Here is a 24958-nt window from a genome sequence, read left to right as displayed (position 1 = left end):
GAACATCATTAGCCATCAGGGAAATGCAAATTAAAACCACAGTGAAGTGCTGCTTCATATAAAGATAGCTGTAATCAAAAAGTGATGTGGAAAAACTTGAAACTTCATACATTGCTGGTGGGAATGCAAAATGGTGCAGCTGCTTTGGATAATAAATGTGGCAGTTCCTTAAAAGGTTAAACATTTTCCATATGGTCCAGAAATTCTACTTTTAAATATATGTCCAAGAGAAATGAAAACATGTCCAATCAAAAACTTGTACACAAATGTACAGCTTTATTCATAGAAGCCAAAAAGTAGAAGCAATCCAAATATCCATCAATTGATAAATTGATGAGTATGGGGTTTCTTTTTGGGGCCAATCCTTGCCAATTCAGTTGACCTGCAGGGGCAAAAAGTCCTTAAAGAGAAAATAGATCAATTTTGGATTGAAAAGCCAAAGCATCATGGGGTTCTTTCATTTAGAAGAAAAAGGACACAAGCCAGGATGCAAAAAGCCAGATTTCTTTAGGTATGTAATAAAGAGTAATGTAAGAATGTTATTTGCAATACTTAAACATTCTATAGCTTCAGAAATAGTCTTTGGTTTGATATCCTTTAAAACAATATACTTCACTCAGATTTTCTGAGGAAGGGCCAGCTGTTTCTAAATAATTGTATCTCTGGATACACCATTTCTTCAAATTATTCCACAGGGGAAATAGAGATTATAGGCAATACTTTAAAAAGTCTGTATATTGGTCATCCAATATAAGAAAGCCAACTAAATAAAGGCTATGCAATTCCCTACTAAACCATTTTCAATTATAGAACAAAATGAGATGAAATCACCAAAAATGCAAACTAGGAATATTTTAATACAGTAACATTCTAGGATATCATTAAAGTGAGTACTGGGCAAAATGGATTGCATTATATAAACCCTTTGACATACAATCAATGCAAAATGAACAGAAGATAGAGATGATTCAGTTTGAAAATTGAGGATATTTTTCCATTGATTTTTAGAGAGTGGAAGAAAGAGGGAAAGACAAAGAAATATTGATGTGAGAGAAACATATCGATTGGTTGCCTCCTGCACAAGCCCCGACCAGGGCCGGGGAGAAGCCTGCAATCGAGGTTCGGGCCCTTGACTGGAATTGAACCCAGGACCCTTTGGTCCACAGGCTGACGCTCTATCCACTAAGCAAAACTGGCTAGGACTGAACATGGACTTTGATAAAGTAGTTTGTTAGCAGCATGAATCCATCTGTTAATTACTAGTTATATTGAGGGATTGCAGCCAACTGAATGAAAAGATTTAGTATTTTTAAGGTCTGCAATTTAAAGACTATCATTTATATATAAAATGTTAATTTTTAACACTTGGCTTCCATATGATTCAATACACTGAAGATGGCTAACAACAAAATATTTTTTCCATATTATACTTTTTTGGTTTTCTTTTTACGCTTTGAACAAGTAGAATTTATTATAGAAGTACAACAAGGTTCAATATTGGGAAATCTATAAGAGAAATCATTTCCATTAACAAATTAAAAAAAGAAAATATCACTATGTGATCACCACTAATAGACTTGTCATGATTAAACCACATCCTGAAAATTGTGAAAATTCTAAGTATTAAAAAAATAAAAAATAAAAATCCTCAAATAAAAAATATCTAAATGATAAAGGACGAGTTAGCAAAAAAGAATAAAAATAATTCTAAAGCCACTTCCATTAAAATCATGACCAAAGCATGAGTCTGCAATCACTATAATTCAACAAATAATAGCATAGCAATAAAATAAAATGATCGGTATAAATATTGGGAAAGATAAATTCTCTTTCCTTTATTGCTAAAGACTCAAGTGAAATCTATAAACTAAAATTGAAAAAAACAACAACAATACACTATTCTAATTATCCAGGGAGCCTGGTAATATAGCTGGCTATAAAAATACAAAAAGTTCTGAATTGCAAATAATTAGCTTGCAATAAAATGGAAAAAACATTCTATTCACAATATAACACATTTTTACATGGCAAACAAGAAATAAAAACAGCTATGATAGCTGTTTGTCCTATATAAATAGAATTTAAAGCAGCCCAGTTGGCGTGGCTCAGTGGGTGAGTATCGACTTATGAACCCGGAGGTCATGGTTGGATTCCTGGTATGGGCACATGCCCGGATTGTGGGCTCATTCCCCAGTGTGGAGCTATGGGCATGCAGGAGGCAGTGATCAATGGTTCTCATCGCTGATGTTTCTATTTCTCCCTCTCCCTTCCTCTCTAAAACCAATAAAAATATATTTTAAAAAATAAATAGAATTTAAAGCAAAAACCATAATAGAAAAAGGACTTGTATACTGATAAGTTAATCCTGAAATAGAACATATTATAATTTTTAAAAATTATTTTTTAATTGATTTTAGAGAGGAAAGGAAAAGATAAAAACATCGTGAGAATCATTGACCAGCTGCCCCTGCACGCCCCCTACTGGGGATGGAACCGGCAACCTGGGCAAGTGCTCTGACCAGGAATCAAACCATGACCTCCTGGTTCATAGGTGGTCGCTCAACCAACTGAGCCACACCAGCCAGGCATAGTATAATTTTGAGAGTCATATTAGTTCAATATGGTTTTTTTTTTTAAGTTTATCTTGAATTTAAGATTTCTTTTCAAAATGTAAGGTTTTTAAAAATCAAAGTGTAGTCTGTTTTTATGATTATGTATTACAACTTGGTAAGGTATGTTCAGCCATAGACAGCTGTTTTCTCAGTAATTAGTATTCAGGCATTCATGCCATCTGCTTCTACTCTGTACCTAAATTGGGATTTTAAGAGTGGTGGGTAACAGTGGAACCTGGCTAAAGCATTTAAAAGCCAACATTAGTAAGCAAATTTATTCTCTGAAATCACTGAAGTAGACTTACTTTTGTTGTTGTTTTTATCATAGACTTCTAGTTCTTTCTAATTTATTTATACTCCAGGGCTTTGGAGTTGTGTGTGTGTGTGATGTTTCTCTCCCCAAATCTTTTTAAAAGAAGCAACAAGACTGACCTTTCTAGCTTGACACAAGCTTGTAAAAGTAGGAATTGCTGAAGATGAGGAGTTCTCTGGAAAAAATATAGGGGGTTGTATAATCCATTGTGAATAATCTAGTTCATGACTGCAACAACATAACTGATCGGACTAAGCAAGTTTAAAATGCATTGGTAGAGATGCCACCTCACATCCACTTCCATGACTAAATTTTTTAAAATGTAAAATAAGTTGGTGAGGATATGGAGAAATTGAAACTCATACATTGCTGGTGGGAATGTAAAATTGTGTGGCCACTGTGGAAAACATTTTGGTAGCTTCTCAAAAAGTTAAACGCAATATCCACATGGCCCTGCAACCACTCTTAGTTATATAACTGAAAGAATTGAAAACATGCCCAGACAAAACTTGTACACAAATGTTCACAGCAGCATTATTCACAAAATGCCCAAAAGGTGGAAACAAGCCAAATGTCCATTTGGATAAAGAAAATGTGGCATAACCATACAATGGAATATTATTCAGCCGTACAAAGGAATGAAGTGCTGACACAACATGGATTAGCCTTAAAAACTTTGTGCTAAGTAAAAGAAACCAGACACAAAAGGTCACATATTATATGATTCCATTTATATGAAATATCCAGAATAGGGAAATCCATTGAGACAGAAAGCAGATTAGTAGTTGCCAAGACTGGAGGGGTAGGAAGTGACTGCTTAATGGATAAGGGGTTCCCTTTAGAGGTGATGAAACTGTTTTGGAACTAGAGATGATGGTTGTACCACATCATGAATATACTAAATGAAATGGAATCACATTAAAATGGTTGGTTTTATATGAATTTCACTTCAATTAAAAGAAATGCTTTTGCCTGGCTGTGGTGGTTCAGTGATTAAGTGTTGACCTATGAACCAGGTCACAGATTCCCAGTTGGGGCCCAGGCTTAATCCCCAGTGGGGAGGTGGAGGGGGGTGAGGGGGAGGTGCAGAAGGCAGCCGATCAATGATTCTCATCATTGTTTCTATCTCTGTCTCCCTCTCCCTTTCTGAAATCAATAAAAATATATATTTTTAAAATGCTTTGGTACTGTCATCTCAGAATGTATTGTTATTCTAAAGTTAGTACTTCAAAAGCCACCCCAAAACAGCTCTAATACCTTTAATAAGTTAAAGCATGGACCTTCACATAAAGCGAGGCTTTATGCATTGGAATATTACCCAAATCAGTTAAAGCTCTTGAATTGTTTCATCTCCCAAATGAAATCTAGATAGCATTTCCTTCTAGTACTATATTGAACAAAATATTAAAAATTTTAAAACAAAATGTTTTTGGCCCTAGCTGGTTTGGCTCAGTGGATAGAGTTGGCCTGCAGACTGAAGGGTCCCGGGTTTGATTTTGGTCAAGGGCACATGCCCAGGTTTCAGGCTTTATCCCCAGTAGGGGACATGCAGGAGGCAGCCAATCAATAATTGTCTCATCATTGATGTTTCTATCTCTCCCTCTCCCTTCCTCTCTGAAATCAATAATATATATATATATTTTTTAAATGTTTTGGGATGTTTAGAAAACCAGTGTTGCTTCTATTTTTTTAGAGGAAAGATTTTCCCTATTGAGTTGCCATGTGGGACTTGTGATAAACTAGTAGTGCAAACTTTTACCCTTCAATATGTATGTGTTTTGGTTTTGTCTCAAACTAGTTTGTAGGCAACTTCTGCCTGTATTTCATAGCTGGAGAATATGAGATCTAAAGGTGTCACTTTCCACCAGGGAGCTCTTACCACAGTATTCTTTGGAACCTCTCTCTCTTGTATTATGTTCCTCAGAGATCTACCTCCAGTCTGAAATCACCACATTCTGATGATAATCAGGTCTTAATTCTCTCAGAAAAGTCTTCACCCAGTGAAATTCTTGGAAATTTGAAACAGATATTAGTATTCATAATTTTACATTATAATGTAAGAACGTTACATTATAGCCAGGAATGATGTTTGCTAATGAATTATGAATTACCAGTGTATACTAAAGTGGCAACTGTGCAAAAGTTCAGTAACAGGATGTGTCCTATATATTCTTAGTTATTTATAATCAATATAAAATTTTAGATTGTTTCATTCCTACAGCAAGAACTAATGACATCTGGTTTGGCTAACTGGCTTGGCTAAGTGGATAGAGCGTTGGCCTACGGACTGAAAGGTCCCAGGTTTGATTCCAGTCAAGGGCATGTGCCTTGGTTTTGGGCACATCCCCAGTAGGAAGGTGTGCAGGAGGCAGCTGATTGATGTTTCTCTCTCATTGATGTTTCTGACTCCCTGTCCCTTTCCCTTCCTCTCTGTAAAAAGTCAATAAAATATATATATATTTTTAAAAAGAACTAATGACATCTTAAAGTGTGGTTCACCATAGTTTGTTACTTTCCATATTTTATTAAAATTAAATGTACTAAAAATCCAAATATAATTGAAAAATTCAGTCACAAAGATGGCTTTAAACACAAACATTTCTGAATGATGCTTTATTCTAACTGGAATACAAGGAAATTTTGGTATGATATTTATTGTTTTTTTAGTGTTCCCTACCTTTGGACTCCCAAATCATACTAACCTATCTGTATACTGAAGACTTAATCAGAGTATGGGCACTTAATAATATTCTATATTCAAATATTCTGAAATGCTTATATATTATCTGATCACACTGTTTAGTCAGCAAATAAAAAATTTAAAGATTCCAGATGTGGAATGTTTTATAAGTGTTTATAGAGTTTTTCTGACCAGAGTTCAATTTAGCTAGCCATGTTGTTAATATAGGACCTATGTTTTTCTCTTGGGCATGAGTATATCATGTTATAATTTTTCTTTCAAAGTGTTTCTCAACTTTTTGCTTACAAGCTTTTTGTTTTCTCTCAAGTTATTGTAAGACCCTGTCAACATATTTATTTGAAGGGAGACCAAAACCAAATTTTAAAAAGAAAAGTTTTTTTCAAAAGAATCAGGTTCTGGCTTTAATATTTATGTATTTGTAAACTGATGTTAAAATGCTCTCAAAAATGTTATTTAGGAAAGCACAATTTGGTAACATCAATTTTTCATTTATAGCTTTTTGTAAAAAAGATCCTTAATTTTCCCCCTCAAGTACTTTTAAGTACTTCAAAGTTCAATCTAAAGTGCATGTAAAACCTTCTCATTCTCAAACTTACTAAACTAAGAGTTAAAAATACAATGGATAGTGAACAGAATATGAAAGTATGGGCTACTTTATCAAGAGTAAAGTTCTCATAGTGTTGGGTTTAAGAAGAAGGAAATGAAAGAATTTGGAACAAAGGCTCTCAGAACTGTGGAAAGAGCTCTTCTTGAAATGGAGGGGCTTTTAATATCTAAGCTGGAAATTAAATGCAGAAATGAGATAATATTACAGTTTTCCCAAACATCAAAAAAACAACAGCTAAAGCATTACAGATTAGGTATGGTGATAATTGAGTTAGAAAAGCTTGGTTACCACACTAGGCCAGATACCATTCAGTAAAACTGTAATTTCTAATTTTAGAAAGTTTGGCTTTATATTAAAATTTTTTTTACAGTATATAAATTATATATATAATGTTTACCTGCAACTCAAATTGTAATGCTCAAGCCTATAAAAGGATGTTTATTTCCAAGACCCTCAAAAGCCACACTGCTCCCTTTTCTATTTATAAAACCAACAATTTCAAAAATACTTCTAACATAGAAATGCTCAATAGTTCATCCAAAATTTAAAGCCCACATCAGTAAGTAGTTTCTCATAATGTATTGTGCTGTATTTTCTAGTATCACATGGTCACATTCTGTTAATTTATGAACACTTTTCATGGGCAAGAGTACTTAAAGGGTTAAAGTTTACTTTGTTGCTATTCACTTTGAATATTAAATTGTGCTTGCATCCTAAAAGTTAAAATGAGCTGCAGTAAAAAATATATGAATATGTTCATTTGTACCATATTTAGTTGTACTAACAGCTAAAATCCCAAAAACAAGAGAATGAAACTATGTTAATTGAAAAATGAAAGATGAGAAGCAATAACAATATTTTAATCTTTTGTTAAAGTTCTCAAGTTGTATTAAATTGCTAACCAAATTGAGGTAGAGGTAAGCCCTAATGTTATTCCTCTCACATATCAGAACTTAGGCCTCTCACCTTAACTTGTATGCATTCCCCCCTAATTATATAAACATGATTCAATTGGAAATGTTATGATAGAAAAATTATAGCATCATTCAAATGGTATTTTACAAAATTCTTAATAGCGAGGCTAAAAAAAAAAGTATTTATAAAATGTACACAATAATTCAATGTTCCCTGCCAGTCATAAATATATTTGTTTTTCCTCCAAGTGTGGGGGAGGGAGGAGAAGAGTACAGAAACTATATTATGCAAAGATGATGAAGTCATGTAATGAAGACATTAAAACAACTAGTAGGGTAAGAACTAAGAACCTAGTGTCTAGTTTTCCTCTTTGAAGGTTACACATAAACTTTGATTCATATTAAATATCTCTTATTAAAGCAGACTTAAATTCCATTAAACACAAATCTATTTCCATTTTAAATCACATACAAGTGCTATGTGATCCGAGGGATGAGAAACACTAGGTAAGGCCTGGTGGGTGGTAACTTCTTCATGACTAGGTAGTGGAATCACCTGTTCAACCTCTAAAGCATTTAAGTCAATGAAAATGTAATCCAGACATCCATGAAAGCCACCAACATAATTTGTGTAAGCAGGTTCACCACAAGCACTTTGCAGTTTCAAGAAATGGGTAAGAGACATGTTGCATCGTTCCTCTTCCCCATAGGAAGCCCAGTCTTCATGATCCTCTGGAATGTTGCCATTGATGACAAAATGATACATTCCTGTTGATGGGGTACTATTAAAGTCCCCACAAAATATAACTGGTATGCCAGGATACAGATCACATGAGACATGTCTAATGTGAGCCAAGGCTACTGCTATTTGAATGAGACGAATGTACCCACCTATGAATATAAAAAACATTAATGTAAGTACCTTTTAAAGTTGCCTTTAAGTTAAAACAAACAAAACAAAGCAAAGAAAGAAACTCACAAACTACAGCATTTGTGTGACATTCAAGATGTGTATTTGTGTGTGTGAGTGTGTGGGATTAGATAGAGGTGGTCAAAAGGTACAAACTTTCAGTTATAACTAAGTACCGAGGATTTAATGTACAACATGAGTATAGTTAACACTGCTGTATGGGTATTTGAGAGTTACTAAGAGAATAAATCCTGAAAATTCTCATCACAAGAAAAATAAAACACCACCTTTTTTTGATATCTATATAAGCTTGTTGTGGTAATCGTTTTGCAATGTATGCAAATCAAGTCATTATGTTGTACACCTTAAACTTGTATAGTACTGTATGTCAATTATATCTCAATAAAACTTGAAGAAAAAAATATATTTGTGTAAAACAGCTTTATTGACCTTAAGTTACCATGTTTAAGTCACTTGTGAAAACCAATAAAACCTACCTTTGGGATGCCAGTAGAGATGGGTATTAGCAACACATATCTTTTTAGAAGAGTCCTTTGTAGACTGAAGAACAGAAACCTAAAACATACAGAAAGTGTCAAGACTTCAGTTGTTATCTGACAATCTCCTGAATGTTTTTTTTATCTAAGATTATATGATGAAATAACATTTTATTCTATATCCTTCCCATACTGATGAAGTATAATCATAACTGTGAAATTTAACTTTTGTTAAAAGTTGTTTTTTTTTGTTTTGTTTTTTAAAATATATTTTATTGATTTTTTTTACAGAGAGGAAGGGAGAGGGATAGAGAGCCCGAAACATCGATGAGAGAGAAACATCAACCAGCTGCCTCCTGCACACCCCCTACCGGGGATGTGCCCATAACCAATGTACATGCCCTTCACCTGGGACCCTTGAGTCCGCAGGCCGATGCTCTAGCCACTGAGCCAAACCGGTTTAGGCTGTTTGTTTTTTTTTTAAATTGATTTTAAGGAGAGAGAGGAGGAAGACGGAGGGGTAAGGGAGGAAACAAAACACATTGATCTGTTGTTCCACTTATTCATTCATTGGTTGATTCCTGTTGGTGCCCTGACGGGTTGGAACCCAAAACTTTAGCCTATCAGGATGACACTAATCAACTGAGCTACCCTGCCAGGGCTAAAAGTTTTTGAATAGAGTAGTGTCTCCTTATCTATGGGAGATATATTCTAAGATCCTCAATGGATGCCTGAGACCACAAAAAGTACCAAACCCTATACATACACTATGTTTTCCTATACACATATACCTATGATAAAGTTTAATTTATAAATTAGGCACAGTAAGAGATTAACAATAACTAATAATAAAACAGAATGTAACACTGCATATACTGTAATAAAAGTAATGTGAACTCGCTCAAAATATCGTATTGTACTCTACGTGAGGAATGAAGTGAGGTGAAGAGGTAGGCAGTGCTAACAGTGTGAGGCTACTATAAGGGTTACTTGAACATGAGTACTGTGACAGTCCATCTGATGCCCAGGACAGCTACCCAGGACTAATGAACTTGGTTAAGTAAACTTGGCCATTTCCCCATTTACAAAATAGGAAGGCTAATATCTAAGTAATGGGAATAGCAGGATTACTATGAACCAAAAATTAAAATAATAGCTAGTATTTATGGAGTACTTTGTAAAACATGTCAGACACTAAAGTACGTTAGAAATGTGTCCGAACAGTTCTTGGCAAGTAGTAAGAAAATATTAGCTATTACCATTATTCTTGTAGTTAGCATGTATCTCTCCCACTAGGTTATAAGCACTAATAAAGTAAGTCCCTGTTTGTGTTGTTCAAGGCACAACCTGCAGCATGCTCAATAAGTACTTGCTCAATGAACGAATGACGGTTAACCTTTGTGCTGTAGATACAAGAGCAAACACCTTTCAGTAAAATCTGGATGGTTTTACTCAATTAGAAGCAACCCCACCCACACCCCCTTTCCAGGACCCTAAAAAATGGATGAGTATGTAAAGAGACTGGCGGAGCTACTTCACCTGAAGGACGGAAGATCTCTGGAACACCCTCTCCTGGGCCGCTGGGTTCAAAACTAATTTCTCCAGCAGTTCTTTGTGAAGTGGGTCGGACTGCAGGGCTTCATGGAAAGAAATGTCATGCTGGCTAAGGAGGCTGAACTTGGACTTTCGGTAGAAAGTAGCTAGGCCTTCCTGCTGCTTGATTCGAAACACGCCCTCCAGCCCAAAGGCCTCGAGGGCTGGCACCAAGCTGTCCGTGAACACGCCGCGGTCAACCTCCTGCAAACAGATGAGGTCGGCGTTGTAGCCGGTGAGTTCCTTCTGGATAAGGTTCTGACGGTAGTCGAGCTCCAGGGCGTAAGGGGCGCAGTACGGGTACAGGACGGTCCGCGAAAACTCAGTCTGGGCGTACGTGTCGGCGAGGATGTTGTAGGAGACAGTGCGGATGAGAGCGTCGTCCGTCACCTTCTTAGTGTAGAGATGCCGGTGATCAAAGGTGCAAGTGCCGGGCCCCGCCTCCACTAGACACACACTTTCCAACTCCCGGCTGGGTCCGAAGCGCTGCCCATTGCCCGGGGTGCAATGAAGCTTGAGACGTCGCCCGATGTCGGCATTAGACGGGGTGTAGACGCGCTCGTCCACACCCGTGTTCGTCCAACTAGTATTAGGCGAGGAGGGAGACAATGATGACGGGGCCCCGCCCTCAGGCTCTGCCGATCCCGGTTTGGCTTCCCTGTACCAGCGGAAGAGGGAGCCGGCGGGATCCCCAAACTCGACGCTGAGCTTGGGGCAAACCGGGAAGCCGGCCATGATGTACCGTGGCAACTGCAGCTCGGTGAAGGCGGGCGGGTTGCGCTCCACCTTGTACTTGACATCGCCGATCTGCAGCACCGCACCGTCCTGCCAGGCATCCACATTGAGCACATCTTCAGCCACTGCCTCCTCCCGGTAGTACAGCTTCACCACGGGCTCGCAGGCCGCAGCCTGCTCGGACCCAGGCCCCGCACATGCTCCGCCGCCGCTTGCGTTTGGCCGGTTCTTTCGGCTCTTCTTGGCCGCGGCCGCTTTAGCGTGGCCTTTAAGGGCGTTGGTGGCTATCCGGCTGAGGACTCGACCCAGCGGCTCGCTTTGGTCGCGCTGCATGTTCTTGTGGCTGCCATCGGCCAACGAGAACGACAGGCTTAGCTTAGGCTCGGAGGGCACACAGCGCACCACGGCGCGCTCCATCGAGCCCACCGCCGGCTCCGCCCGACTGTGTCTCTCCACGGCCGCGCGGACCCCACGAAATGCGGCGCGGGCGCCCGGGAGCCTCCACATGAACCTGGTGGCCCAGCGGCAGACACAACAAGCGGCCGCTAAGCCTCAGGTGTTAACAGAGCTGCTGCCGCCACCAGCTCGTGGACTCATTCAGTCCCGCAACTTCCGGCCGGTGAGGAGAGGGCGGACGTGCTCCCGCCAAGCACTTTCGCCAAGGCCGCTCACGAGCTCCTTTCTTTCCGTAGCCACGTCTGTCTCTAATAGCTCCAAGATTAATTTTTATCTTCAAGTTGAATCATAAAGAGGGGAAATTGAGAAAATGTAGAAGCGCCAAAGGGAAATATTAGACTCCATGGTGTTATCGAAAGTGCAGTTAGAGGATGGAAGGAAAGGTGCACCACGCCGGAAGTGGCTGGGCGGTGTCACGCGTTCCCCTGGCGGAAGGAGGAGGTGCCTCGCCTGAGCCGTTACCGCCGGCTTTCCGGCTTTCCGTTCTCGCCGTCTGGGGCTGAACTGCGCGAGAGCGAGGGAGCTCCGCCCGGAAAGTCGGTCGGGCTCCGGGCGTGGCCAGCGTTGCTCAGTCTTCTCCACTGCGTTCCCGACGCCGCTCGTCCTCTTCCGAGGTGTGGCGGGTTCGCCTCAGGCCGGGCCAGCGCCGACGCGCGGAGCCGAGCTTTGTGGTAGTTAATAACAATGAACAATACGTAGTAAGTTCTCACTTAGTGAGCGATGACTTTGCTAAAAATGTCTTCTTCAGATGTGAGGCCGAAGAGATGTTACCTGTTCAAGGTCACACAGACATTGCTGAGTAAATGACAGGAGACTGGGAATAGCCAGTGAGGAGGGAGAACTGAGTTAGCTTCACTGAAAGCCTAATGAAGAAAGTATTTCAAAAAACAGTGATTTTTTTGTGTTTAATATAATTGTTATTCTGTGACTAATTCAATGGGGGGCAGGGGGGAAGAAGCCCTTGAAAATTCAAAGAACCAATTGAGAAGTCTTTTCTGAACAAAGGATCTATTTGTATATACTACCTTATTCTACAAGTAGGATGTTTATTGGGTGTTTAATAATAAACCATACCTTTCCCCCTGGCTTACCATGAGGAAAATAAACTGTTGGAACTGTGTTCTAAAGGAGGCTGAATTTTGCAGCCATTGGAAATTTCTGTTCCTGCCCTCCCCGGCCCCCATGGGTGACTGGATACTGACGATTTATGTAGTCCAGGGTTACAATATAGGGATAAAAGTCAATACATTACATCAACTGGCCGACCTAAGGAAGAAAGAAAATAAGTCTTAGTACTCCAGTTTATAGCACCCACATGTAGCAATATTAACATGGCATTTTTCTTGTCCCCAGCAATTTCCTTCATACAACTTTGCACAACTCAATCTTAACTTACTTAAAGATAAACACCCAATTAGAAAATGTAACTTTTCCTTTAAGCAAGCTGATCTAATTTATTCCAGTATCAGTATTAATCTTGGTTTTGAGACAGATGTCTTGAAGTATCATAGTTATTTCTTTTAGTTTTTTTTTAATTTTTTGAAAGATTAAAATATACCTATAGTGAAAAAGTAATCTTTCTACCCCTGACACATATGCATACACAAATATTTATGAACATATACCCTTCCACATTTTTACACAAATAGGATTGTATTATAACCATAGTTCAGTACCTTTCACTATCTTTTGTCAATTCTTTAAAGAGAAAGTACCTGAAAATGTTCCGAAAGTGCCACAACTTGCCATAGAAAGTTTAATTTGAAAATAATACATAATAAATGGTGTGTTTGAAGCTATATATATGTTTATGAGGCTAAATTACAACATAATTATATACATAATAAATATAATTAAAATTTGAGACTAAAAGACTGAACCAATACTATGCTTTCCCTGATACCAAAAGAAGGGGCTAGTAGAAATCTATATTCATCCATTTTCAGTCCTTACCAAGAAACACAATCTAACTTTCAGTAATCAAAAATTAGGGTTAATGGGGTTATTCTTTTACTTGCACATATATCTGCAAAGATTAGTGTATACAGACTAGTTTCTTGTGATTGCCTTTGGTTAATAACGTCAGTTAACAGCATAGATCATGAATATACTTCTATCTTTTTTTACTTAAGGTCAACGTGATACTGTAGTTTTGAGTGATAGCACACAGAAATTGTGAGTAGTACCTGCTGATATCACTTCAGGGTAATCTTCCTAATATATTAAAAATTTAATAGCCAGGCTGGTGTGGTTTAGTGATTGAGCTTCGACCCATGAACCAGGAGGTCAGAGTTTGATTCCTGGTCAGGGTATATGTGCAGGTTGTGGGCTTAGTCCCCAGTGAGGGGCTTGTGGGAGGCCCCTGATTGATTTTTTTTTTCCTCTCTCTCTCTCCAATCAATAAAAACATATCTTTTAAAAATGTCCTAGCCAGTTGGTCACAGTGGATAGAGCGTTGGTCCTCGGACTGAAGGGTCCCGGTTTCAACCCCTGTAACCTCAGTTACAGGCTCAATCACTGGCAATGGTTGGTTGGGACAGGTGTGGGAGGCAATCAATCAATGGGTCTCTCTCACATCAGTGTTTCTCTGTCTCTGTTTCTCCCCTCCCTTTCACTCTCTCTAAAAATCAAAGGAAAATATCCTTGGATGAGGATTAACAAAAAGAAATTAATAATTTTCATTTGCTTTTAAAATTTTTAGTTGTTTATTGACTTAGAGAGAGGAATGGAGAGAGAGAACGAGAAACATGGCCCTGACCGGAGATCAAAACCACTGAGCTACTTGCTCTATTTGCTTTATATTTAAGGGACCAAACTCTTCTATTTATTTCTTTAAAAAATTTTAAGTTTTCCAGTTTTATGATGATATAATGACATATTGTATTAGTCCAAGGTATATAATATAATGATTAGTTATATGTATAAACAGGTATTACCACAATAAGTTTAGTTAACTTCCATCATTTCACAGGTAAAATTTTTTACCTTTTTCTTGTGAGAGGACACTTAAGATCTCTCTTAGAAACGTTTAAATATACAGTACAGTTTATACAGTTTATGAACTTTAGTACCATACTACGTATACATTACATCTTAGAACTTGGTTATCTTATAACTGGAACTTCTTACTATATTTTTATTTTTTGAGAATCAACAGCATAATCAGCTATTTTATTATGTTTAGTTTGGTTAGATTACTGTAAACTTAATAGATTAGGCACAAGCAAATCATTAAAATGACATTACTGAATATGAAGGAATTTCCTACTTTTGACCACCTTCAACCATTTCTTGCACTCCCCTGCCCTGCCACCTTCCCCTTCCTCTGGCAACCACCAATCTGTTTTTTTGTTTTTTGTTTGTATTTATGAATTCAGTTTCTTTCTTTAAAAAAATGTTTTTATTGATTTAAGTGAGAGAGGAAGGAAAGGGAGAGAAACATCAATGTAAGAGAGAAACATTGACCGGTTGCTTCCCATAAGTGCCCTTACCAGGGATTGAACCCAAAATCTAGGTATGTGCCCTGACTGGGAATCAAAATTGCAACCTTTTGGTGCATGGGACGATGCTCTAACTAACTGAGCCACCACCCAAGATGGATTTCTTTATTTGTTATGGCTGAATAATATTCTATCTAACTGTATCTATATATTTTGCATTGTCTTTATCCATTTATCAATAAGTGCTTAAACTTAGGTTGTTTTCATGTCTTGGCTATTATAAATAATGCTACAATTAACATGCAGGTGCAGAGATCTTTTTGAGATGGTGATTTCATTTTCTTTGTATATATACACAGAAGTAGAATTGTTGGATCATATAATAGTTCTATTTTTAATTTTTTGAGGAACCTGTATAGTGTTTTCTATTGTGGTTGCACCACTTTACACTCCCACCAACTATTCTTTTTTTTTTTTTTTTTAAATATATTTTATTGATTTTTTACAGAGAGGAAGAGAGAGGGATAGAGAGTTAGAAACATCGATGAGAGAGAAACATCGATCAGCTGCCTCTTGCACACCCCCCACTGGGGATGTGCCCGCAACCAAGGTACATGCCCTTGACCGGAATCGAACCTGGGACCTTTCAGTCCGCAGGCCGACGCTCAATCCACTGAGCCAAACCGGTTTCGGCTCCCACCAACTATTCTATTTCTTTCTTATATTTTACTATATTTCATATTAAATATAACTGGTGATTGTATAATTTATAATGATGACATATATCATATAATACTATACTGTATTGCATTGTATATATAATATATGAAATAGCTATATCATTTAGTATAAGGTATAATGTTAGTATATAACAACAATCAAAAATTAGTTTGAAAAAATTCAATCAAAGAACTTAGGTGAAACCTATCACAGTTTAGCTCCATTAAGAACTCTTAAACATATGAACTCATTTATTTTTCCTGTAATCTCCTTTTTAATTTTGAAATAAACAATGCATAGTATAAAACATAGCATCTTCAAATTTTCTATTAAAAAGTAGATGAGCCCTAGCTGGTTTGGCTCAGTGGATAGAGCTTTGGCCTGTGGACTAAGGGGTTCCAGGTTCGATTCTGGCCAGGGACACATGCCCAGGTTGTGGGCTTGATATCCCCCCCGCCCAGTAGGGGGCGTGCATGAGGCAGCCAATCAGTGATTCTCATCATTGATCTTTCTATCTCTCTATCCCTTTCCCTTCCTCTCTGAAATCAATAAAAATATTTTTTTTTAAAAAGAAGTAGATGAAACTTTTTGTGTAGTATTAGAGAATCACATTTTGGTGTCATATCCATAAGTGCTCTCATAAATAATCTGCTCTTATAAATAATATTTCTAACCCTTAAACTCGGAAATAGAGCTTTTAAGGAAGGATTTTTAAGCCTCAAATTAAATATCTTTAGTTAGTTAACATATTTCTTCTTTCCTTCAAAGCAAAAGATTTATTAAAATTCCAGCTGCCTCTTTTACAGACATTGATAAATTAATACTAAAATTTATATGGAAATGCAAAGGACCTAGAATATTAAGAAGTACTTCCTTTTTTTCTTTTTATTAAATCTATTAGGGTGACACTGGTTAACAAAATTATACAGGTTTCAGTCGCACAATTCCACAACACATCATCTGTACACTCTATTGTGTGTTCATCACCCAAGTCAGGTCTTCTATCACTGTTTATCCCCCCTATAACCTCCTCCACCTCCTGCTACCTCCATTCCCTCAAATTACTTCTTCTTATAAAATAACAAAGTTAAAGCACTAATACTACCCACTTTTAAAACTATAGCCATCACTGCACTAATCAGGACAGTGTGATCTATAAAGATAGACATAAAGATCAGTGTACAGAAATTATGGCCAATTTATTTTTTTCCCCAACAACAATGCAAAGGCAGTTCAGTGAGGGAAAGAACAATTTTCAACAAATAGTACTGGAATAATTGTATATGTATGCAAAAGAAAAAAAAAGAACTTGAATCCACACCTCTCACCACATACATATATTAACTCTAACTGGATCATAAATCAAAATAAAAAACCTAAAACTAGAAGAAAACATAGAAAATCTTTGCTGGTAGGAATGTAAAATCTTTCAGACACTTTGAAAAACAGTTTGATAGTGTCTTAAAAGGTTAAACACAGACTTACCATTCAACCCAGCAGTTCTACTCTATGCTTTTATTGATGAGAAATGAAAATGTATGTTCACCCAAAGATTTGTACACAAATGTTTATGGCAGTATTATTCATAATAGCCCCAAACTGAAGCACTCCAGATGTCCATCAACTGGTGAATGGATAAACAAATGTGATATGTTCTTATAATGGAAGACTATCCTATATAATAAGAGAGGAATATGCTAATTATCCATTACTCCGTAAGGAGTAACGACCGACCGTGTAACGACTGGATCATGGATCTGCAGGAGGCAGTGAACTACAAGCGGGTGGCGGTGGAGAGCTACAGGAGGGGGCAGGGCAGCAAGCAAGTAGAAGGTGGAGAGCTACAGGAGGGGGCAGGGCAGCAAGCTATGAGGGAGGGGTGAGGGGAGCTACAGGAGGGTGGCAGCGACCTACTGGCACATGGATTCCTGTGCAGGGCTACCAGTTCAGCAATAAAAAGGAATGAACTTCATGCATGAGCCTCAAACAAATTATCATTAAGTGAAAGAAGCCAGATAAAAATCTACATAATATGGAGAGGAATCAAGATGGCAGCAAAGTTAAACAACTAAACTGCCACCTCGCACAACAATTTCAAAAATACAACTAAAAGACAAAAAGTCTACCGCCCAGAACCACGGGAAAGCTGGCTGAGTGGAAGATTTACAACTAAGAAGAGAAAGGAGCACAAACGCTGAAAAGCTGAGGTACAGAGGCGCGCGAATTGGGCTGGTGGCTGGCAACTGGGCGCATGGCTTTTCTTCAACCCGAAGGGAGACAAGTTCCCGATCACTCTGAAATCCAGTTTCTGGAGACACGAGGGGGGACCCAGACGCCTACGGGGAGAAGCTGGACTCTCGGCCATCGGGTCGGAAAGTGAGAGTGACTTTTTTGCAGAGGTGCACCCAGCAATCATTGTTTACTGCGCTGGAGCACGGGACACGGGGACTTGGAAACGTGGAAAGGCAGAGACGGCTGACGGCAGCCATCGCTGTTTGCCACGCCCTAGCCTAGTTATGCCCTGAGAGCCCGCCCCGCCCCACCGTGAGACCCCACCCCGCACATTCTACCAACCTGCCCAGGCTCCACACAGCGGCTTTTGCATATAAATGGCCTGTTCTGTGGCAGCTTAACCAAATTAACTGCAGTTCCAGTCAGACTGCTCCAAAACCGCCCAAGCAAAGAAGAGAAAACTGTAGTTCTTGCTGAGCTCCTGCTGGAGGGCCTCAGACAGTAGCTGTCTGCATCCCATTGGAGATCCAGACACTAGTGTATCTAGTGGCCGGTGTGAGACGACACCAGATTTCAACCACTCTCATAAGAACACATTCAAGAGGCAGACTCAGTGAGCACCAAAGCCCTACTGGAACAAGTCCTGTCCCATAAACGTGTCTCCAGCACAGCAATTCTTCCATTATAGACAAAGTGGGTCCTCACAGCCAATTGGCCTGGAGGTCAATTCCTCCCAGTGACACCAACAACAATCAAGACTTTAACTACAACAAGGCTGTACACACAGTCTAAAAATGGGTGCACCAAGAGCGTCCACCTCAGGTAACTGGGAGGCTGACCCATTGAACCAATAGGACACCTAGTACACAAAGCTACCCAACCAACTCAGGGAAGCAGCGAAAATGAGGAGGCAAGGAAACAGATCCCAAACGAAAGAAATGGAGGAGAACAAACGAATGGACATAGAGTTCAAAACCACGGTTATAAGGTTTTTCAAGAATTTCATGGAAAAGGCCGATAAATTTAATGAGACCCTCAAGGATATGAAAAAGGACCAACTAGAAATTAAACATACACTGACTGAAATAAAAAATATTATACAGAGACCCAACAGCAGACTAGAGGAATGCAAAAATCAACTCAAAGATTTGGAATACAAAGAGGCAAAGGACATTCCTCCAGAGAAGCAAGAAGAGAAGAGAATTCAGAAAGTTGAAGATAGTGTAAGAAGCCTCTAGGACAACTTCAAGTGTACCAACATCAGAATTATGGGGGTCCCAGAAGAAGAGAGAGAGCAAGATGCTGAAAATCTATTTGAAGAAATAATGACCGAAAACTTCCCCCACCTGATGAAAGAAATAGACTTACAAGTCCAGGAAGCACACAGAACCCCAAACAAAAGGAATCCAAAGAGGACCACACCAAGACACATCATAATTAAAATGCCAAGGGCAAAAGACAAAGAGAGAATCTTACAAGCAGCAAGAGAAAAACAGTTAGTTACCCACAAGGGAGCACCCATACGATTATCAGCTGATTTCTCAACAGAAACTATGCAGGCCAGAGGGAGTGGCAAGAAATATTCAAAGTGATGAATAGCAAGAACCTACAACCAAGACTACTCTACCCAGCAAAGTTATCATTCAGAATTGAAGGGCAGATAAAGAGCTTCACAGATAAGAAAAAGCTAAAGGAGTTCATCACCACCAAACCAGTATTATATGAAATGCTGAAAGGTATTCTTTAAAAAGAGAAAAAAGAAGAAGAAAGTAAAGATAAAAATTATGAACAACAAATACATATCTATCAACAAGTGAATCTAAAAGTCAAGTGAATTAAAAATCTGATGAACAGAATAAAGTGGTGAACATAATAGAATCAGAGGCATAGAATGGGAGTGGATTGATAATTCTCTGGGGGAAAGGGGTGTCTGTGTGGGGGGTACAGGAAGAGACTGGACAAAAATCATACACCTATGGATAAGGACAGCGGGGGGTGGGGCCGGGGGGAGGTAAGGGCAGAGGGGAGTGGGAACCGGGTAGTGGGGAGATACGGGGGGAAAAAAGGAGAAACAATTGTAATAATCTGAACAATAAAGATTTATTAAATTTTAAAAAATCTACATAATATATGATTTCATTTATATGAAATGTTCAGAAATTGCAAGTCTATATAGACCAAAAGCAAAACAGTGGTTGCTTGGAGCTGGAGGTGGAAGTAAGGATTGAGTGAATATGAGCCCAAGGGAACTTTTTAAAAAATATTTTTATTGATTTCAGAGAGGAAGGGAGAGGGAGAGGGAGATATAAACATCAATGATGAGAGAGAATCATTGATCAGGTGCTCCTTACTGAGGACTGAGCTCGAAACCTAGACATGTGCCCTGGCAGGGAATAGAACTGTGGACCCCTGGTTCATGGCTTGACTCTCAACCACTGAGCCACACTGGCTGGACCCAAGGAAATTTTTCGCAAAGATGGAAATATTTTAGAACTGGACCTTGTTAATGATGGTACAATTATATAAACTTCCTAAAAATAATTGAATTGTATACTTTAAAATGGTGAATTTTAGAGTATGTAAATTATGCCTACATAAATTATGCTGTTAAAACAGGTATGCATTGTATTAGAGTTTAATGAGGGAAGCAGAACCAGGAGATTACATATGTCCTCTATATGTATCCATATGTATGTATGTGTGTGTATATATATATGTGTGTGTGTGTGTGTGTGTGTATATGTACATATATATATATGAATTTATTACAAGGAATTAGCTTTTGCAATTGTAGAGGCTAGTTAGGCAAGTCCAGCGTCTGTAGGGCAGGCTGTTGGGAAGGGAAAATCCAGAGAGGGTGAGTGATTGTAGACTTAACTTCTGTTTGGAGTCAGACTCCTTGAATGCCTAAGCCTGTGTGTGTGTGTGTGTGTGTGTGTGTGTGTGTGTTAATCCTCACCCAAGGATATTTTTTTCCATTGATTTTTGGAAAGAGTTGAAGGGAGAGGGAAAGAGAGAGAAATATCTATGTGAGACACATCGATTGGTTGCCTCCCTCACACACCCCGACTGGGGGTAGGGATAGAATCTGTAACCCAGGTACCTGCTCTTGACTAGGAATCGAATCTATAGCCCTTTGGTGTGCCAGCCGATGCTCTAACCACTGAGCAAGCAACACTGGTCAGAGCTAAGTCTTTTTAAAAGGACTTACACGGATTGAGTCAGGCCCACCTAAATCTCCTTATTTATTAGGGACTTGAATTATATCTGCAAAAATCTCTTCACAGCACTATTAGATTAGTGTTTGATTAAATAACTGGGAGAAGATACATCTAGTCTAGGATATAAAAGACTGCTGTTCTCCCTTTAGTCTTTGTAAGGATATGTCAAAGAACCATCACATACAAATATTTTGTTTTCTACAGAAAGATAGATTGCTTTTACAAGCTACAAGTATACTACTCACTCTCAGCTCCAGCACTGGGACAGCGGCTTGCAGGGGATACAGGTACCGTATTTTCTGGCGTATAAGACCCCCCACTTTTGAGAAGATTTTCCTGGGTTAAAAAGTCGTCTTATATGCTGGAAAATACGGCATTTAATTTGTTATCGCTCACTCAGATAACATTTTTATTTATTTTAAGCTATTTTTTATTTAAAAATTTTAATGTTGACATAATTGCAGGTGTCCTCCTTTTCCCCACCCTTTGTCCACCTCTACCCTCCCTTAGCCTTCATCAAACTATTGTCTTGTGCCCATGGGGTTTGCAAATATGTTCTTTAGCTAATCCCTTTATCTTCTTTATCCAGTCACTCCCATAGAGGACTTATTGTGTGCCAGCCACAACAGTGTAGCCTATACTATGGTGACTGGCAAATAGATGCTCAAATACTAGTATTTGTTGAATGAATAGGCCATCAATACACCCCCAGGACTTATTTTCCCCCCATTTATTTGTGCACATAGTATTTAAGCTATTATCCTTAAGATGGAATATCCATTGTGCAGCCTCAAATAGCAAAGTTTCACATTTCTGATTCCAAGCAGACTCATAAAATTTACACACCTTAACCTTTTTTTTTTTTTGCCAGTGATTTCCTGAAGAAAAAGTGCTATATAAATAAATACCAAATGTAGAAACAAAATAAATTATATTGCTGATTAGTTACAATATTTATAGAGAAGTTACTATGGGGACACTTGAACACTCGATCCTCAATTGAAGCGAGTGTTTACATCTATTTTCTAACAGATCCAAATTTCCAGTCTTGCCATTTTCCACAGTTTGAAGATTCTGATTCCCTGGACTCCTTCCCAAGGAAGACAGGTAAAAAAACAACAACAAAAAAAAAACTCATTCAAGCACCCTCCATTTACTTGAGTAATGAATTATTGTTGTGGCAGGTAGTCCTAATCTGTCGCAGCTCAGCAACTGCCTCTCCAGGCAACCTTTACCCAATCTCTCCAACTGCGAGGGACAGTTTCTATGGCGACTGACAACTTTGTATCTGTGGCAGGTTACTGCCTACCTCGGCAGGCAGTCGGGAGTCAGTGGGGTTCCTGAAGTTTCGCCAGGAGAGAAGCTCACTGAACGTTTCCCTCTTATTTGTGAAGCTGGGAAGTAGTGAAAAAGAGACAGGTACTTATTTGTCTTCAGTTTTTCACCCCTCTCTAAAGCCAAGAGATCACCAAATAGATGCCTGCAGAAATACTTTCTTTTTCATGGCAGGAATCTCCAAATTCTGTGGGAATCTGCGGTAAATGCAGTTGGTATCACAGTTAATTGTCCAGCATTTACTTTTGCTTTATTATAATATCACTTTCTAGGAAGGTAGCAAAACTAAGATACGACATTGATATTTAAATATTAGTGATATTAAATTGGTTTGGGGGGAGAGAGATTATACCTCAACAACTGGATTTGTTGTTGTGATTTGCATCTTAGGGGAAATTTGAACAGAAAATTTTAGAACTGTAATTTCATCCTTGAGGAAACCGAAGCCCTAACCTGGAAGTGATTTTTTTCATTTTTTCAAAGCAAGTGGATGGTTAAAACTCTAACAGGAGAATCCCTGCCCATTTATTTCAACTGCCATTCTTGTTTTCTTTTAGTGTGTGTGTGTGTGTGTGTGTGTGTGTGTGTGTGTGTGTGTGTTGGTAAGAGTACATTTATTTGGTAGAAAATGTATTTTCTACAGAGGTAGAAAAAGTAATTCCTGGAAGAAATGGCCTTAGGAAACAAGTTATAGAGGTAAAGGAAGGGCCCGTGGAGCTTGGGAGTGAGGAAGCTAATGGTAATGTGCCTTGGACGAGGAGGGGGTAGGGAAAGGCACCAGCGTGTTCCGGGAGGGAGAGTGCCTCAACTGCCATGAAGACTAATACCATACTTAGAAGGAAGATATAAAAAGGCCTAGAATTTTGGGTATTGATATATAAGGTATGTTATCAATATATAGAGGCTAGTTTTTTACAATAATGGCTTTATGGACTTTTTCTCCTCAGATTATAGAGTATTTTAATCTTTAGGAGACCAAGATGTCAGATCCAAACAAAGCTGCCATTGCAGCAGAAAAGGAGGCTCTGAACTTGAAGTTACCTCCCATTGTTCATCCTCCTGAAGACATAGGTGTGGATACACCAACACAAAGTAAGCTTCTGAAGTATAGAAGATCCAAGGAGCAAAAGAAGACAATTAATCAGTTAGTGTAAGTAGCATATTAGTAAATAATTCTTGTTTAGAATTCAAGTGAAATGATTTTGTGTTCATTTATATATATAAAAGGCTAAGCAACCATCCAACCATCTGACCGACTGGTAGGTATGACGCACACTGACCACCAGGGGGCAGGCTCAACGCAAGAGCTACAGTGACTTGGCAGCGGTGGTTCTCAGGTGACGCATCATGGAACCAGAGAGGAGGGAGCCCGATTCCGGGGTGTGTCACCCGAAAACTGCCCTCTTGCAATCCAGGACCTCTCAAGGGGAGGTCCGACATCCCGTCGGAGAGCCGGTTTTGGCCCGATCCCCACAGGCAAGGCCGAGGGACCCCACCTGCCAGAGGGACCCCCACTCACTCCACACACGCGCTTCGAGCCACAGCACCACCCCAGGTGAGGCAGGCCGGGGAGGGACAGTGGGAGTTTGGCTCCAGAGCGTGTCTGGCCTATCTCGCCCAGTCCCACTTCACTGGCCACCTTCTAATTAATTTTCTTTCAATATGCATGAATCTGTGCACTGGGGCACTAGTATTTTCATAAAAAGCTTTATACACCCATGCTTAATCTACTGTTGTATAAATTTTGTATTTTCATTTCATTGTGAAGCTCTTTTATGTCAGTAAGTATACTTCCATCACATCATGTTTAATGACTGTTTTCCATTGTTATCTTTACACCACAAAGTATATAATCAATCCTCTCTGGACATTTTGCAGTGCTGTGATAAATATCCCAGTAGCTAATTTCTTACACACACCTTTATATCTAATTTCTTACACACACCTTAGAAACAAGGTATACATTTTTCATATATTGCCAAATTGCCCTGGGAAGTGTGAATTTTCATTTCTGTCAGCAATGAATTAAAGAGCATCCTCTTCCCCATACCATTGCCAACATTGGGTATTAGTGTTTTATCATCTTTGGTAAAAAAGGGGAAATAAAGTCTCCTTGATATTGTACTTGCTCTTCCCTAATTGGTATTGGGATAGAACTTTTTTCATATTTTTGGGAGTATTTGGATTAGTTCTTTGTGAACTCTCTATCATGTCCATGGACCATTTTTCTTTCAGGGCTTATTATACAGTTACCAGTGGCCTAGTGTACGAATTCGTGCACCTTGAAAGGAACTGTGGGCCATGAGGCTGCAGTAGGCACAGGGGCAGGTCTTGGCCCATCCTCTGCACCCCTGCCCAGCCCCTCCCACCATGGCCCTGGTCCCGTCTGCTGGTAGCCCGCTCCCGCTGCTGCCATTCCCATGTGCTGATGGCATCGGCCCCGCTCACACCTGCTGACAGCACGGAGCGATTGCGGCTGGTGCCAGCAGTGGGTGCGAGTAGCGGCTGCTGCCCTGATCACCCCTCAGGACCAGGGGGAGGTGGAGAAGCCCTCAGGGGTGATCAGGGCTGGCAGCCGCTGCTTGCACCCGCTGATGGCGCTGAGCAATCAGGACCAGTGCTGGGCACCTGCTGCAGGTGCTGGCAGGTGTGAGCGCCAGGTGGGACCTCGG

At 39.3% G+C, this 24958-nt stretch overlaps 2 protein-coding genes across 3 annotated transcripts in view; one reads left to right on the top strand and one right to left on the bottom strand.

Annotated features, from left to right (window-relative positions):
* Positions 1–267: 267 nt before the first annotated feature.
* Positions 268–11483, bottom strand: PDE12 (phosphodiesterase 12). Of its 2 annotated transcripts, XM_054729459.1 has the most exons (4): positions 10094–11483; positions 8555–8633; positions 3045–3100; positions 268–400 (listed from the first exon to the last, which is right to left on the bottom strand). In XM_054729459.1, exons 1-4 carry the CDS (start codon positions 11387–11389, stop codon positions 374–376), a joined length of 1458 nt encoding a protein of 485 aa, XP_054585434.1. In that variant the 5' UTR covers positions 11390–11483; the 3' UTR covers positions 268–373. The 2 variants fall into 2 exon arrangements, with proteins under 2 accessions (XP_054585434.1, XP_008144534.2); XM_008146312.3 differs by lacking the exons at positions 268–400; positions 3045–3100 and adding an exon at positions 6373–8038.
* Positions 11484–11786: 303 nt separating this feature from the next.
* Positions 11787–24958, top strand: part of DNAH12 (dynein axonemal heavy chain 12) — a 229555-nt gene continuing 216383 nt past the window's right edge. The window contains exons 1-2 of the mRNA XM_054729795.1: positions 11787–12009; positions 23234–23436. Coding sequence (XP_054585770.1) covers positions 23267–23436 — 170 coding nt within the window. The 5' untranslated portion in view covers positions 11787–12009; positions 23234–23266. The remainder of the gene's footprint in view (positions 12010–23233; positions 23437–24958) is intronic.

This window comes from Eptesicus fuscus, chromosome 18 (assembly GCF_027574615.1).
Source record: "Eptesicus fuscus isolate TK198812 chromosome 18, DD_ASM_mEF_20220401, whole genome shotgun sequence".
NCBI classification, from domain to species: domain Eukaryota; kingdom Metazoa; phylum Chordata; class Mammalia; order Chiroptera; family Vespertilionidae; genus Eptesicus; species Eptesicus fuscus.
Note: the sequence above shows the minus strand (reverse complement) of the source record. Positions and strands in the feature narration are given on the sequence as shown.